The 15,268-nt window shown below is 43.2% G+C and overlaps 2 protein-coding genes across 15 annotated transcripts in view; one reads left to right on the top strand and one right to left on the bottom strand.

The window, feature by feature from the left end:
- FGL1 (fibrinogen like 1) overlaps positions 1–5,573 on the bottom strand; it is a 64,894-nt gene extending 59,321 nt beyond the window's left edge. The window contains exons 1-2 of the mRNA XM_074951325.1: positions 5,373–5,573; positions 1,987–2,138 (exon numbers count right to left, since the gene is read on the bottom strand). The gene's annotated coding sequence lies outside the window, so the exon portion shown is untranslated. The remainder of the gene's footprint in view (positions 1–1,986; positions 2,139–5,372) is intronic.
- PCM1 (pericentriolar material 1) overlaps positions 4,871–15,268 on the top strand; it is an 89,190-nt gene continuing 78,792 nt past the window's right edge. For 11 of the 14 annotated variants that reach the window (XM_074951317.1, XM_074951319.1, XM_074951324.1 and 8 more), the window contains exons 1-3: positions 5,026–5,173; positions 13,139–13,252; positions 13,929–14,174. In XM_074951317.1, the coding sequence (XP_074807418.1) occupies positions 13,157–13,252; positions 13,929–14,174 (342 nt within the window). In that variant the 5' untranslated portion in view covers positions 5,026–5,173; positions 13,139–13,156. Of the gene's footprint in view, positions 4,988–5,025; positions 5,174–5,611; positions 5,631–5,825; positions 5,969–13,138; positions 13,253–13,928; positions 14,175–15,268 lie in introns of those variants that run through there. The other 3 variants (XM_074951312.1, XM_074951313.1, XM_074951311.1) reach the window with 3 other exon arrangements.

Genomic DNA, 15,268 nt, shown 5'->3' with positions numbered 1-15,268 from the left:
GCATAAGCTTTCGTGGGCTAGAGCCCACGTCATTGGATGCATAGAATGGAACATATAGTAAGAAGATATATTTATATATATACACACACATACAGAGAAGGTGGAAGTTGCCATACAAACTGCAAGAGGCTAATTAATTGAGCTATTATCAGCAGGAGAAAAAAAACTTTTGTAGTGATAATCAGGATGGCCCATTTAGACAGTTGACAAGAAGGTGTGAGGATACTTAACATGGGGAAATAGATTCAATATGTGTAATGACCCAGCCACTCCCAGTCTCTATTCAAACCCAAGTTAATGGTATCTAGTTTGCATATTAATTCAAGCTCAGCAGTTTCTGGTTGGAGTCTGTTTTTGAAGCTTTTCTGTTGCAGAATTGCCACCCTTAACTCTTTTACTGAGTGGCCAGAGAGGCTGAAGTGTTTTCCTACTGGTTTTTGAATGTTATGATTCCTGATTAGCCTTACTATATATTCCATTCTATGCATCCGATGAAGTGGGCTGTAGCCCACGAAAGCTTATGCTCGAATAAATTTGTTAGTCACTAAGGTGCCACAAGTACTCCTGTTCTTTTTGCAGATACAGACTAACATGGCTGCTACTCTGAAACATAAAACATCTTTCTCTGAACCATTGCCAGTATAATGCTGATTATGCATGCAGGGCAATAGAGGGTGGGAGAAAAAGACATTACTCAAGGAATAGATGCAGAATTATTTTTAACAAGTATCTGTTACATGCTCTAAGATGAGATTATTAGTTGCACAATAGTTATAGAGATGGTAATGGTACAAATCAGCATGATCTATTACAGGAAGTTGCTGCATATTCTTTTTTTTTAAGTGATTTCACTTGTGGAAACATAGGAATATGCCCTTCCCTGCTGTGGGGACATTAGCCATAAAAATCAGATTTGCTGCCTCACAGAGTTTCTGGTCCTTGTGTTCTTCTTGCACAAAGGGGATCAGTTGATGAGCCATGGAAAATAATTTCCTGCAGCTGTTTTTTTGCTCGTGTAAAGTAAAATAAGGTGATGAAGGCTTTAGTAACAATGTAAGTCTCCTTTACCATATTTTTAATGGAGCATAAAGAAAACACCCACTGCACAGGATCAGCATTCAGCAATAAACCACAAACAAATTCTTAGAGCCTCCTGGTTTTGGAGTCTCAGGTAATATAGGCTCAGGAATTCATGGCCCCTTTTCCCTACTTCTGGCAGTAGGAGTAGAGGTATGAGCAACTCATGATCGGATACCCCTCTTGAGCTGCAACCTTTGGTCTTAGTTAGGGACCTGGATATCATATGGCTACTATATCACCAGTCACTCTGGGAAAAGCTTATAAAAAAAACAAATGGTGAGAGCTCTAACTATTGGTCTAAAGGACATAAGAGGGGGTTGCACCACTAGCAGACATTTGGTGTGGGTTTAGACATGCTCTGAGTATGTCTACTGGATTGGGCCCCAAAGGCAGAGGAACACTCAGTGTGTGAATGAGAGTTAAGCACTGAACAGCTGGGCAGCGTCAGGATGTAGGTGGCTGAGCATGTGCCCAGCTACCAAAATTTAAGCACTTTGGGGACTTTAATGGCAGAAACTTAAACATATAGGGAATTAAGGTGCCTATGGGGATAGACAGCAACTGAGTAGGAGTTTTCTGAATGCCAGCGATGCCTAGATGTTGGACATAACACTCCAGGTATCTTATTTTGAAAACAGAGCTGATAGAGACCACAGGACACGTTAGCAGGAGTTATAGCATATTAAAGGTAACGTCATGTAACCCTTCTGCCAGGCCAAGTTGATAGCAGCAAGGGCCGGGGTGGGTATGCCTATGCAAATGAGATCGGCCCCTGAAGTTCTTTTCCACAACTTGCCACACCTCACCACCAGATGTCAGGGTGGAGCTCATCCTGACTCTGCTTACAGTCATATGAAGTAGACCAATGGGTGGCAGGCAGGGGTGAAAGTAAGTCGAGTGACTTACCAGTATGCTGGGAGCCCCAGGCCCTTTAAATTGCCCCCTGGGGAAGCCGGGCTGCGCCAGTACGATGCACTGGCTCTTGCCGGTACGCCGTATTGGGGCGTACCGGCTTAGTTTCACCTCTGGTGGCAGGCGTGAAGAGCTGATGTAAAGAGCTGCAGAGAGGAAGCCAAAGTGTTACTGATCTTACAAAACACAGGTATATGTTAATAAATGAAGCTTAAGACTATAAAAACAAGAAGAAGTCCTTGTAGTACTTTAGAGACTAACAAATGTATTTGGGCATAAGCTTTCGTGGGCTAGAACCCACTTCATCAGATGCACGGAGTGGAAAATACAGTAGCAGGTATATGTACACAGTATGTGCCAGCAATGGCCCTCTGTCATATACACTGGCCAAACCAGACAGTCTCTACGCAAAAGAATAAATGGACACAAATCTGACACCAGGAATTATAACATTTAAAAACTGGTAGGAGAACACTTCCATCTCCCTGGTCACTCAATAGGAAACTTAAAAATGGCAATTCTTCAACAAAAAAACCTTCAGAAACAGACTCCAAGGAGAAACTGCAGAACTGGAATTAATTTGCAAACAGGACACCATCAAATTAGGCCTGAAAAAAGATGGGGAGTGGATGGGTCACTACAAAAACTAATTTCCCCCAACTGTTACTCACACCTTCTTGTCAACTGTTTGAAATGGGCCACCCTCATTACCACTCAAAAGTGATTTTTCCTCCCTTGGTATTCTACTGTTAATTGAATTGTCTCATTAGCACTGACCCCCCCCCCCACCACTTGGTAAGGCAACTCTCATCTTTTCATGTACTGTGTATTTATATCTGCTACTGTATTTTCCACTCCATGCATCTGATGAAGGGGATTCTAGCCCACAAAAGCTTATGCCCAAATAAATTTGTTAGTCTCTAAGGTGCCACAAGGACTCCTCATTGTTTTTGCTGATATAGACTAACACGGCTACCACTCTGAAGCTTAAGACTATGTAACTATTTATGTGTAAACAGATATAAAGTTCTCTTCTATGTGCTTTTTGTGTGCCTGTGCTTCTTTATGATGTATAATGAGGGCCTGAAAGTTTTTTGTTTTGCTTTTTTCTCTTGTTGCTGTGTAAAAATATCTACAAATGACACAAAAGACACAACAGGGGAAAAATTTAAAAAGAATATACACAATGTGCAGATAAATGCACAAATTAAATGTGCTGAAAGGAAGATTTTTCTCTTTAATCTCTTATTTATCATTTTATGTGTGACTTAGGAGACAATATGAAAACTTTAAAACCTAAGTATGCACTTTAAACTGTTTCTATTGCAGTCTAAATAAAAATAACTTCTCACACTTGATGACTGATGTTATGATCCTACTAATATGCCATGAATTTAAAATCTAAAAAATGTTTCATATCTTTTATATATAACCATAAAGAAGTAAACAAAGGGCACAATCCCAACAATTCTCCTTTCTTTTTAGGACACCTATAATGCAGCTAGATCAGTGGTTCTCAAACTTTTGTATTGGTGACCCCTTTCACACAGCAAGCCTCTGAGTGTGACCCCCCTTTATAAATTAAAAACACATTCTTTTTAATATTTAATTCTACTATAAATGCTGGAGGTGAGGCGGGATTTGGGGGTGTGGAGGCTGACAACTCATGACCCCCCCACATAATAACCGTGCAACCTCCTGAGAGATCACAACCCCCAGTTTGAGAATCCTTGAACTAGATCAATATGCAGTACTAGTAGCTGAAAGCCTGTATTATCACACAGGTGAAATTCATAAAGTCGGGTGGTAAAAAAGCTGAAAATGGTTGAGAATTTAAAAACTGGATGGTAACAGATTACAAATCCCAGTGATGATTGAACCTGCTCATATTCTAACCAAAATTAGCTCTCTACCATACTTGTTGCTGTTTGTCACTTCACACAGACTTGACAGACATTCTGGTCTTCAGAGTGACACACGTAGAAAGTGACAATCCTGGAAGATTTGTTTTGATTTGTGTGAGTGGTGAACAAGGATGTGTGCTAGGGTGAGAGGGTGTGAGTTTGAGGCAATTGCATGGGCTAGTTGTATTGTTTTGAAGAATTGTGGCATTTAGGCCCTGTAGTCTACTACGTGTGCAGTCTCCGCCAGACAACCCCTGGGACTGTTGCATGCACAAACATTAGCTGTTGAGTAAAGATGGGGCGATTAGTTGAGTTACATCAGATTTCACAGTGGTGTTGAACTCTTGGCATGGGATAAATACATATTTTATATACTATAGCTGTCCATGGCACCAGTGTAATTATAAAGTCAAAATGGCTGAGAACTTAAAAACTGGATGAAAACACACTGTGAATCCCAGTGGTGATTGAACCAGTGACATGCTGAACAAAAAGTGCGCTCAACCCTGTTTGTGATGCAATGTGAACATCTCTCTCAGCAGACACTCTGGGCTTTAGCGACAAAATTCTTGACCCTTATTGGAGCACTGTAACCAAAAGAGAATGAATGCATCTGATGAAGTGAGCTGTAGCTCACCAAAGCTTATGCTCAAATAAATTGGTTAGTCTCTAAGGTGCCACAAGTCCTCCTTTTCTTTTTGCGAATACAGACTAACACAACTGCTGCTCTGAAACCTGTCAGATGAGACTACACTTCCCAGCATGCATTGCGATCGGAGCGTGTGTGGGTGTATGTCTCATTCTCTCTTCCCCCCTCCCTTCACACCCACCCATAGTCATGCTCAAGACCACTGACACTACCAATCCCACCATGCTCTGCTCCTTAGTGGGTGGAACTAGCTTGGTCACGCATGGCATGTCGGGATTTATAGTTTTGGTTATTTTTGAGGCACTGGCTTTGGTCAGCCGTCCCAGGTTTCCTGCCAGGAATGGAGTGAGCGGAATAGCGTGAAAAAAAAGCGCGCTGTTCCGGCCGTCAGTCACGTGCCCTTACGCCGCCGCGGGGGGCCGCGCGGAGGAGCATCTGCGGGGTGCGTTACTAAGTAACCGTGTATATCCATCCGCCCCGCCCCGCCTCCGCGTACAGGGGAGAACCAAAATGGCGGCGAAGGTGGCCGTTGAGGCTTGCGTGTGAGGGTCTCTGTCCCCCCCCAACCCCGCGACCAACAGGGCCCGGTCGGTGCCGCAGGGCCCAAGGCAGCAGTGCTGCTGCCAAGGTAACACCGCTGCCCCGCCGGGGTCTGGGAGCCCGAGTCCGGCGGGGGGCGGGCCTGGTTGAGGGCCCCGATCTCAGTTACCTGGAGCTCCTCCCAAGGCGGGATCCTTCCCCAGGGCAGCCCCGATGTTATTGCAGCGGCGCCGCCGCCGCATTGTTCCCCTCCTCCCGGCCCCCATGGCCTTTTCCCTGTCGCTCACCGCGGGGAGTCCGCCACTCGCTGCCCGGCCCGCCGCAGCGGAGGCGCCGCGGAAGGGAGAGCTGGGACGGGCCTGTGTGGAGCCCTTGGCCTTCGCAGCCCGCTCGGCCCCCGCGAGACGTGGAGAGCTGCGTGGCGCTCGTCTTGCCCGGCCAGTGTCGCCGGGTCCCGGCGGACAAAGCGGCCGCCGACGGCTCGCTCTCTCACGGAGCGGGGTGGGGGGAGGCGCCGGTTCTGTGCAGCGGCTCCTCGCTCCAAGGTGCCCGGCCAGCTGCGCCGGTCGTTCCCGCCGCGTGGAGGGGTGTTGGGGGAGGGTATGTTGATCGTTTCTCCGAGGAGACGCTGCGCGTTCACGGGCAACGGCCGCCCGACGGCTTCCCCGCCAGCGGCCCTTGGCGCGGAGCCCGCCCGCCGGCTTTGCCGCTGGGAAGGAGCGGGTCCGCCCTGCTAACGGCCTCCCCACCTTGCAGCGTGACCCACCCGAGTGGTTGAGGCCGCAGCTCGGCTCCTCCATCCCCGCTGGCGGCAGCAGGAGGTGGAGGGGGCAGGAACTTTCCTGCGCTGGGGTCTCGGAGCGACTGAAGGGCAGGCAGGCAGGTAGGTCCTGGGTTCTATTGCCTGGGCCTAGAACAACGATCGTAATGAAATGGACTTCAGCTGGGGCCCTTCGTGTGCCTGGCCGCTCGGTATGGAGCGTGTTTAAGGGCCACTTATTATGCTAGAGCCGGGGCTTCTCGGTACCCCCCTCCTTCCCCACCCCCCACTGGAGGGACATCTTGCCGTCCAAGTAACATTCCTGCCGCAGTGTTTTTGTTCACAGTTGTTTGTGATACATGTGAGGATATGTTTCAAAGTAGCAGCCGTGTTAGTCCGCAAAAAGAAAAGGGGAGGACTTGTGGCACCTTAGAGACTGACAAAATTTTATTTGAGCATAAGCTTTTGTGAGCTACAGCTCACTTCATCGAATGGTTGTCAGCTGAAAGAGATGAGAGAACTATTTCTCTGGGATTTTGTTTGTTTACATCGTGGGTTGGCAACACTGCTTTAGTCAGTTTAATGTATAGCCAGCTTTCTCAGTTGCCTGGATCTCTTGTCTGTGGAATTACTTTTAATTTACCTTTTTTAAGGCTGATTTTAAATTCATGTTGTCCCTTTTAAAATCTCTAGTTTTCAGAACTTCTGAGTTGAAGATTGTGCAGAATATTTGATTCCCCCCACAATCAAATTACAAATGTTGAACATTATGAGCTTTTACAGCTCAAATGGATACTTTAAAATTTGACAAGAGACTGTTTCATAACTTGTCGGAGTCACACTTGAAGTTGTAAGTGTGCATAAAATAAAATAAAAGGCCTAAAGTAAAAGGTTACGTCTTGGCATTGGTTTGCTCTGGTGTCAGATGTTTACCTGACTTGTACCTTTACACAATTTGTTTATTGCCAGTATAATAGGATCAGCAGTTTTGATATTGGAATGTGTTAGATCTATACAATACAAAATTGATGGTATGGATCATTAGTGCAAGTCCTGGTAGAATGAGGAGTTGGTATGTTGGCTTTCTGTGACTACTTGATGATAAAAATGAGTGAACATTCTCAACTTTAAATTTTTGGAATTGTTTTTTAAATTAGCTTAATGACCCATTTTTCTGATAGACTATCTACTAACTGCAATGACCTGATTTTTTTTTCTTTTAAAACCTTTAAAGGGTAGGAACTATTTTCTTCTTTGTTAGTACTTCTAAGGGGCTCTTCAGCAAGGGAGATACTGACCAATGGGAAATGGTGAAACTGAGTATATGCGAAGTGTCACCGAAAGCCAGAGAAAATAAACATAAAAGATGTTAATGTGGCTTTTTGGCCCGAGGGCCACATGTGGGTTGCGAAACTTTATGGAGACTCGGGTAGGGAAGGCTGTGTCTCCTGAAACAGCCTGGACCCTGCCCCCTCCCATTTCCTACCTCCTGACTGCCTCCCTCAGAACCCCTGACCCATCCAACCTCCCTGCTCCTTATCCCCTGACCACTCCCTCCCGGGACCCCTGCCCCTAACTGCCCCCCCCCGGCACCCCACCCCCTATCCAACCCCCCCACCTCCCTGTCCCCTAACTGCCCTGCCCCCTATCCACACCCCCGCCCCCAACAGGCCCCCTGGGACTCCCATGCCTATCCAACCTCACCAGTTGCCCGCCCCCGACCTCCCCCGAACCTCTGCCCCATCTAACCTCCCCCTGCTCCCTGTCCCCTGACTGCCCCGACCCCTATCCATACCCCCACCCCAACCGCCTCCAGGACTCTACCCCCATCCAACCTCCCCTGCTCACTGTCCCCTGACTGCCTCAACCCCTATCCACACCTCTGCCCCCGAGACTCCCACCCCCTACGCTGCTTCCCATCCCCTGACTGCCCCCATTTCCCCCCCCTCCCCGAACCTCCACCCCATCCTCCCTGTCCCCTGACTGCCCCCTGGGACCCCCTGCCCCTTATCAAACCCCCTACCTCTGCCCCCTTACCATGCTGCTCAGAGTGGCAGGAGCTTGCAGCCCCATTGCTGCACTGCCCGGCAGGAGTAGCGGACCAGAGCGCCGCCAGCGGCACAGTGCACTGAGGCTGCGAGAAAGAGGGAAAAGCAGGGCTGGGAGCTCAGGGGCCAGGCAGGATGGTCCCGCAGGCCATAGTTTGCCCACCTCTGTGCTAGGAAGTAAAGTGAAAGAAAATAACACACCAAGTAAAAGACCAAGAAAAACTGAACTTAATTTCACGTGCATGACATTTTATTGAATTAACTATTCGAAAAGAGCTGCATGTGTTCTCAGTTAAAACAAACGAATCAGAAAAAAGAAGTTGGAAGAGTTGTATAGTTCAAACTCATCTTGGTGAAAAATATCTTATCTCAAAGTAACAAGTAATTTGCATCAGTTTCTAAGAATTGATGTGAGTGAGTCCAATAGGGATGCGGGTTTATTAGAAAACGTTTTAAAAACAAATGTAAGAAATCATCAGGATATGATAAGCTGCCTGGACTATGATTCAGCAAGGTGCCTAAGCATCTGCTTAAATTTAAGCATATAAGTAGTCTAGTTGATTTAGTGAATGCTATAAACCAGGATTAAAAGTCCCAATGCCACCAAAATATTGGTAAATAGGAGAGAAGAGTTACTTAAGATTTCAGAAATTTGCATAGGTGTAGCTGACCTGATTTTGGAGTCTTACATTTTTTATTACTACATAAAAACTCCTGTAAGGATTGAGTATTTCCACTTAAGTATCTGGTGTGCGTCTTTCTTCTGTTAGATGCTAAGATAAATATTGCCCATTGTTTTTTACACTGGAAAAAAATGGCTGTTGTGATGTAATCTTATACTAGACTTAGACAAATTGTATAACATCATAAGGGAAGAATATACTTACCCAGTTTGATTGTAAACCAGATGATTTTTAATCTTGCCAAGATGAACTCGTTATGGCCAGTGATGTAGGTCAGGATAAAATGGTTTTTACACTGTCAAGCCTGGCATATATTCACTTGGTGGATTTGCCCTTAATTGCAAAACGTATTCTCTGTTTGCACTTGGTGTTGATGGAGCATATTGATTTGAAATGAGGTCTCTATTAAACGATCTTTAATAAAATTTTGGATGACATACTGTTTTCCTTCTCACTTGTACACCTTTGGTGGTGACATCTGCTTGTAGCACCAGGTGCACTGCCTTCTCTAGTTTAGGTGATTATGCTTTTGCGTGGCAAAGTCTTTACTTTTCCTATCAAAGTCACTGTTTAGTCCTTTTTTAAGCATCCTTTCCTCCCTCAGATTCTTGAAATACCCTTGCAGGAAAGTCCATCAGTAGTATGTCTCTGCTGCTCCTGCTCAGACTTCTTTCATGTGGTGCCAGCAACAGTGTTTTAGTGCTGTTAAATGTGAATAGTGTACATTTTAGGTGTGTGCTCACCTTGATTTATAAGAGCTGTTGTCAGTTGATCTTGTCAGGTCTCTTAAATATACTGTGACACACTCCTTGCAGAGCCCAGAGCCAAAAGCTACTGTGTTACCCCTCTGCCTCAGCAAGAGACACCTTTGGTGGATCTGTCCGCTCTTTGCTATCCCAGTCTGTTCTCCTCCTCAGCAAACTTCTTGAGACTCTGCCAACCTTGACATTCAGTGAACCCGAGCTGCAGAGGGGCTTCTCTCTGCAGTGTCAATCCCCAATCACTGAACAGTCACCAAAATTATCAAGTCTGTTTCCTTCAAAGAGACATGAAAGCCAGTTAGTTTATCTGAGGACCCACAATTTAATACACAGGACTGAAATGATTTTATGGTAAAACTAAAAATAAGTTTATTAATAGTGGATAGAGATTTAAGTGATATTAAGCAAGGATAATAGAAACTGATTACAACTACAAAAAAGCTTTCTAGTGTCTAAAACAGGCAATTTCTCACATACAGTCAGTTCTCTTAGTCCTCACCCATGTGGCTGGGAGACCCACTTTTCACAAATTTAAAGAGCGCTGGCCTCTTTGTCCCTTAAGTGATGGATAACTAGCATGTTCTTTTGCTGCTCCTTATATTCTCCAGAGTTCGTTATCTTTGCTTCAGGAGCCATGAAGAAGACCCCCCTGGAATTCAGACTCTGGTCCTACTGTGTGTTTTTGAGCAAGCTGGTGCCCTCTTCCTGCTGTTTGATCATTCTGTTTACCTTACATGCAACATACTTTCATTGTGTTTTGCTTGCAAAGCCTGCCCACATACATTGCTTTGTTTAGGACAAACCAGTTTATCAGTTCTACAGTAACTCCTCGTTTAACGTTGTAGTTATGTTCCTGAAAAATGTGACTTTAAGTAAAATGATGTTAAGCGAATCTAATTTCCCCATAAGAATTAATGTAAATAGGGAGGGTTAGGTTCCAGGGAAATTTTTTTCACCAGACAAAAGACTGTGTGTGTGTGTGTGTGTATACGTACTCTCACTCTACAAGGCAGCACAAATGGAGGGAGGGGAGACAGCATGGCAGACAGAGACATACACCCTGTGTGCGAGAGTGAGCGCGATGCACATTGCCTCTTTAAGTACGCTGACCCTGTTCGAAGTACATTGCCTTTTTGAGTAGATCAGCAAGTTTAGACAGCAGCTGCTGCCAGCAAGCTCCCTCCATCCTGAGCCCTGTCGTGTGTGTCCCCCGTCCCCCTCCACTCTATGGAGATGGGGTAAACAGTGGGGAGGGGGACACCCTCACATTAGCCTCCATCTTTCCCCCTGCACAGCAAGCAGGAGGCTCCCGGGAGCAGCTCCAAGGCAGAGGGCAGGAGCAGCACATGGTAGTGGGTGGAGGGACAGCTGAACTGCTGGCAGTTGATAGCCTGCTGGGCGGCTGCGCGCACAGGGAACTTAAGGGAGCGGGGAGCTGATGGGGCGTGGGGAGACTGCTGGTCCACCCTGGTTCCAAGCCCCCACCTGCTAGCTCCAACCGGCTGCTGGTTCTGCAAGCAGTGGACAAAGCAGGCGGCTGCCAAACAACGTTATAAGGGAGCGTTGCTCAACTTTAAACGAGCATGTTCTCCAATTGATCAGCAGTGTAATAACGTTAACCGGGATGACTTTAAATGAGAAGTTACTGTACTTGGATTGCTTGGTCTAAATATAGTAATTTATTTCCAGCACACGTACATAACTCTTTACATTCTAACTGTATGTGCATCATGCAAGAATATTAATGACTAGAGTGTCATCAATATTTATATGGTACCTTACAAGATATTCTTTGGATAAATATTGTAACAGTGTGCTTTGTGTAGTGAGTTTGTCAGGCCCGGCAACAGTTGTAGGTAGATGGGCATTGAGGGGCTCATAGAGTCACGTTTACCTCCGTTATCAAAAAGATAAGTCAAAGATAGTTTTGCTTGCAAACCTTGTAATCTGTTTAGTGCTTGTTCCTTCTATGGATTTAGAAAACTGTTTTCAAAAGTAATACATGCTTATGATATTTTAATTTTTTTTGTTTTGTAAATTAGCCTAGCTATGCAGTTTGTGCCTAGGCAGAGGTGAACCAGGGATTTGTTTACACATGAAGTTTTACTGCTTTAACTACATCAATAAAAGTGAAAGTAGTACAACACTCTCATGTGGACGCAGTTAAATGAGTATAAAAGTGCTTATATTGGTAGAGTTTATTCCTGTACAGGAAGGGGAATGCACTATCCTGATATAAGGCACCTTTTTTGCCAGTGTAAGTACATCCACATTAGGTAACCATAATATTTACAGTGGTGCAACTTTCAGATGTAGACCAGGCTTAATTCTTCTAGCATCAATCCTAGATGGATACCAAGAAATCACTTTGGTAGCCAACTTATAAACACAGATGACCTGTGGACATATAGTGTGCTTTTTCTGTGATGTGAAAATGTGTTTTTTGGAATTAGTGGTCTCGGATGGGGACGAAAGTCTGACCCACTAGTGTTATATACCTTCTGGTTTTTTTGGTCTCCTATCTGAGCTACTAAGTTCTGACTAGCACCAGAAGAAATAAAATAACACCACATTGTATTGCATAAGATAGCTTCAGAACATGATCCTAATTTTCACCTGACAGCTTGGGCTATGTAGGAAAGTGATTACTTGCAAAAGTGTGTCAGTATTCCATTTCTGTAACTGAATGTTATGTGAATATCAGTGTGGGTGAAAGGAACTGGTTTCCTGCTCAGCCCAGCTAACATGTGCCACGGCTACCCGGACTACAAATTTGTTCTTGTGTTGTGCATGCTTGGTATCGCAGCACTACAGTATATGTAATTACACATAGTTTGTGATCTTTCATACCAACGCTCAACAGGATAAGCTAAGGATTCAGCTTTAAAAAGCTATTATATTTTTCTCTAATTTTCTTTAGCTATATGTAAGTAGGTGTTGCTTGTATCAAAACTAGTTAAACTCAGGCAGAAGTGATTTCCTTAACTATTGATAGAGTGAATTTAACTTCAGATTTGTTTCTAATGCAGACCCTTAGTTTATCTTTATATTAGCCAAACTATTTCCTTGCTAAATACACAAATATAGTGGTTCATATGTTTTTATTTTTATATAAAGCATATTTAGGATAAACCTCAGGGCATTTTCTAATTAAATGTTTGTAATTTGTGATATAGCAAGGAAAAGGAATTCCTCTTACTGGTTGTTAGCTAGTGTTCCTTTCAACGCTCTGTTGGGATATATTTTAGTATTGAATAAAGGGCATTTTGCTTTGGTTACGTTCTTTATAGGAAACTTTTAATTCTTGGAAGACGTATTAGACTGACATCACTGTGGACCTGATGTTACTGTATTGCATTCTTTATAGTGTTTCCATGAACTAAAATTTCTCATTATACCTTTGTGCTCTTTATTGCACAAGGTGAGGCATTCTAAAATATTTTTAATTTGTACTGTTCTTTTATAATAGAACAATTTTAGAAAGTAAACCTCATAGTTTATTGACAACATCTGTGAGAATGTTTAGTTTTAGCACCTGTCTTGATTTTTCTCTGCATTGCTAATATTTATGGATTTTAGTGTTTCATAAAATACCTTTGTAAAATATTTTTCATAATAGCTCAATTTCCTAGGCTTCTGAGGAACTGCATATAATTTTCTATGGTCTCATTTACTTCATGAAAAATGCATAGTGCTGAGTTTGGATTAGAATAATTTGTCTTTAAAGAAAAGATCTCTAATTTTTAGTTGCAATGGGAAATATGCTGCATTAAAATAGGTTTAACTATAATTTTTTTATAGCATTTTTGACTGCATACCATGGCAACAGGAGGTGGTCCTTTTGAGGAAGGCATGAATGATCAGGACTTGCCTAGCTGGAGCAATGAAAGCTTTGATGACCGGCTGAACAATACGGTATAATTCATGTTAACTTTTTAATTGTCACATCATACTGAAGGTGAAAATTGACATGATGGATAGATATGAAACCATAAAAATTGGCAAACAAAATACTGTAGTAGTAGTTGTTGCTTACATTCTGTTCATAAAACTAAATACATGTGTCCAACTGAAACAAAAGTCAGCAAACAAATAAATGTATGATAGATTTGAAAGCCATATGCTGTTACGAATGATCATCTCTGGTCAAGAGATGGCCTATCAAAACTGAGTCGCAAATCTAGCTATGTATAAATCATTTTGGGAGGGGGAGGGGTGTGGGGGGAATGAGGGAAAATTCCCACTTAAGGCTTTCAATCAAACAGTCTCAAGGTTAAGCATTATAACCCTCTGAAGACTGAGTGGAAGAAAAATGCTAGTGTAGCTTTGTTTCAAGTGAACGAATACTTCTGAAGACAAGAAAGGTTAAGTGGACCAAACTTCCTGTCAGATAACTTATTATTTGTGCTTTAGAGAAAACTATATTATCCAATTTGATTTTCAAATTATTGCGTAAATACAAGTATGTTTTGACATTTTTGTTTTTTTCTGTAATTCTAAAATAGAATCAAACTTCAATTCACTGAAGTAAACCATATCTTTTTTTCACTAAAGAGATAATGAATATGCTTTTTTTTCTGCTTTTCTGAAGGACTGGGGGGGTCAACAGAAGAAAGCAAACAGGTCTTCAGAGAAAAACAAGAAAAAATTTGGTGGGGAAGGTGAAACAAGGCTTACTAATGACATATCTCCAGAGTCCTCACCCGGAATGGGACGGCGGAAGACAAGGACTCTTCATAGTTTTCCTCACACTAGATATATGACTCAGATGTCTGTTCCAGAGCAAGCAGAATTAGAAAGACTTAAACAAAGAATAAACTTCAGTGATCTGGATCAGGTTTGTGGATATGTATTTGCAAAAATTGTATAAATGTGAATATAAAACCACACAAACCTGCTAAACTGTCTTTATTAATCTGACAGACTTCAAAAGGAAAGGTTTCAGAGTAGCAGCAGTGTTAGTCTATATCTGCAAAAAGAACAGGAGTACTTGTGGCACCTTAGAGACTAACAAATTTATTTGAGCATAAGCTTTCATGTGCTAAAACCCACTTCATCAGATGCATGCAGTGGAAAATACAGTAGGTAGGTAGATAAATACACACAGACGCACACAGAGAACATGAAACAATGGGTGTTACCATACACACTATAACGAGAGAGATCAGTTAAGGTGAAAAGAAAAGGAATACTTGCTATTACCAGCAGGAGAGAAAAAAAAAAAAACCCTTTTGTAGTGATAATCAAGGTGGGCCATTTCCAGCAGTTGACAAGAATGTGTGAGGAATAGTAGGGGGGAAAAATAAACATGGGGAAATTATGTAACGGATGTGTCATTACACAAAGTAAAACTATTTCCCCATGTTTATTTTTCCCCCCTACTGTTCCTCACACGTTCTTGTCAACTGCTGGAAATGGCCCACCTTGATTATCACTACAAAAGGCTTTTTTTCTCTCTCCTGCTGGTAATAGCTCACCTTAACTGATCACTCTTGTTATAGTGTGTATGGTAACACACATTGTTTCATGGGGGGGGGGGGTGTATATATACATACATACATCTTCCTACTGTATTTTCCACTGCATGCATCCGATGAAGTGGGTTTTAGCACATGAAAGCTTATGCTCAAATAAATTTGTTAGTCTCTAAGGTGCCACAAGTACTCCTGTTTTTTCAAAAGGAAGGACTTTGAAAGTCAGTGGCTCAAATAAAAAAATGTGCATGGACATCACATAGCAAATAATAGTCCAGATTCTGAACTGGAAAAAGTGTAGAAAAATACATATATTCTGAATCATGGTGTCCAGATACCTTCTGGTAGGTCAGCTACTTTCACTAGACCGCATACCTGAAGGTTGGCGTATGGTGTCACTCGGTAGTGTAATAAATTGCAGTTCTCCAAATGAGTATTTCTCTGTGTAACACATCTG

Source organism: Natator depressus, chromosome 4 (genome assembly GCF_965152275.1).
Source record: "Natator depressus isolate rNatDep1 chromosome 4, rNatDep2.hap1, whole genome shotgun sequence".
Classification (NCBI taxonomy): domain Eukaryota; kingdom Metazoa; phylum Chordata; order Testudines; family Cheloniidae; genus Natator; species Natator depressus.
The sequence above is the reverse complement of the archived record's forward strand: the minus strand, read 5'-3'. Positions and strand labels throughout refer to the sequence as shown.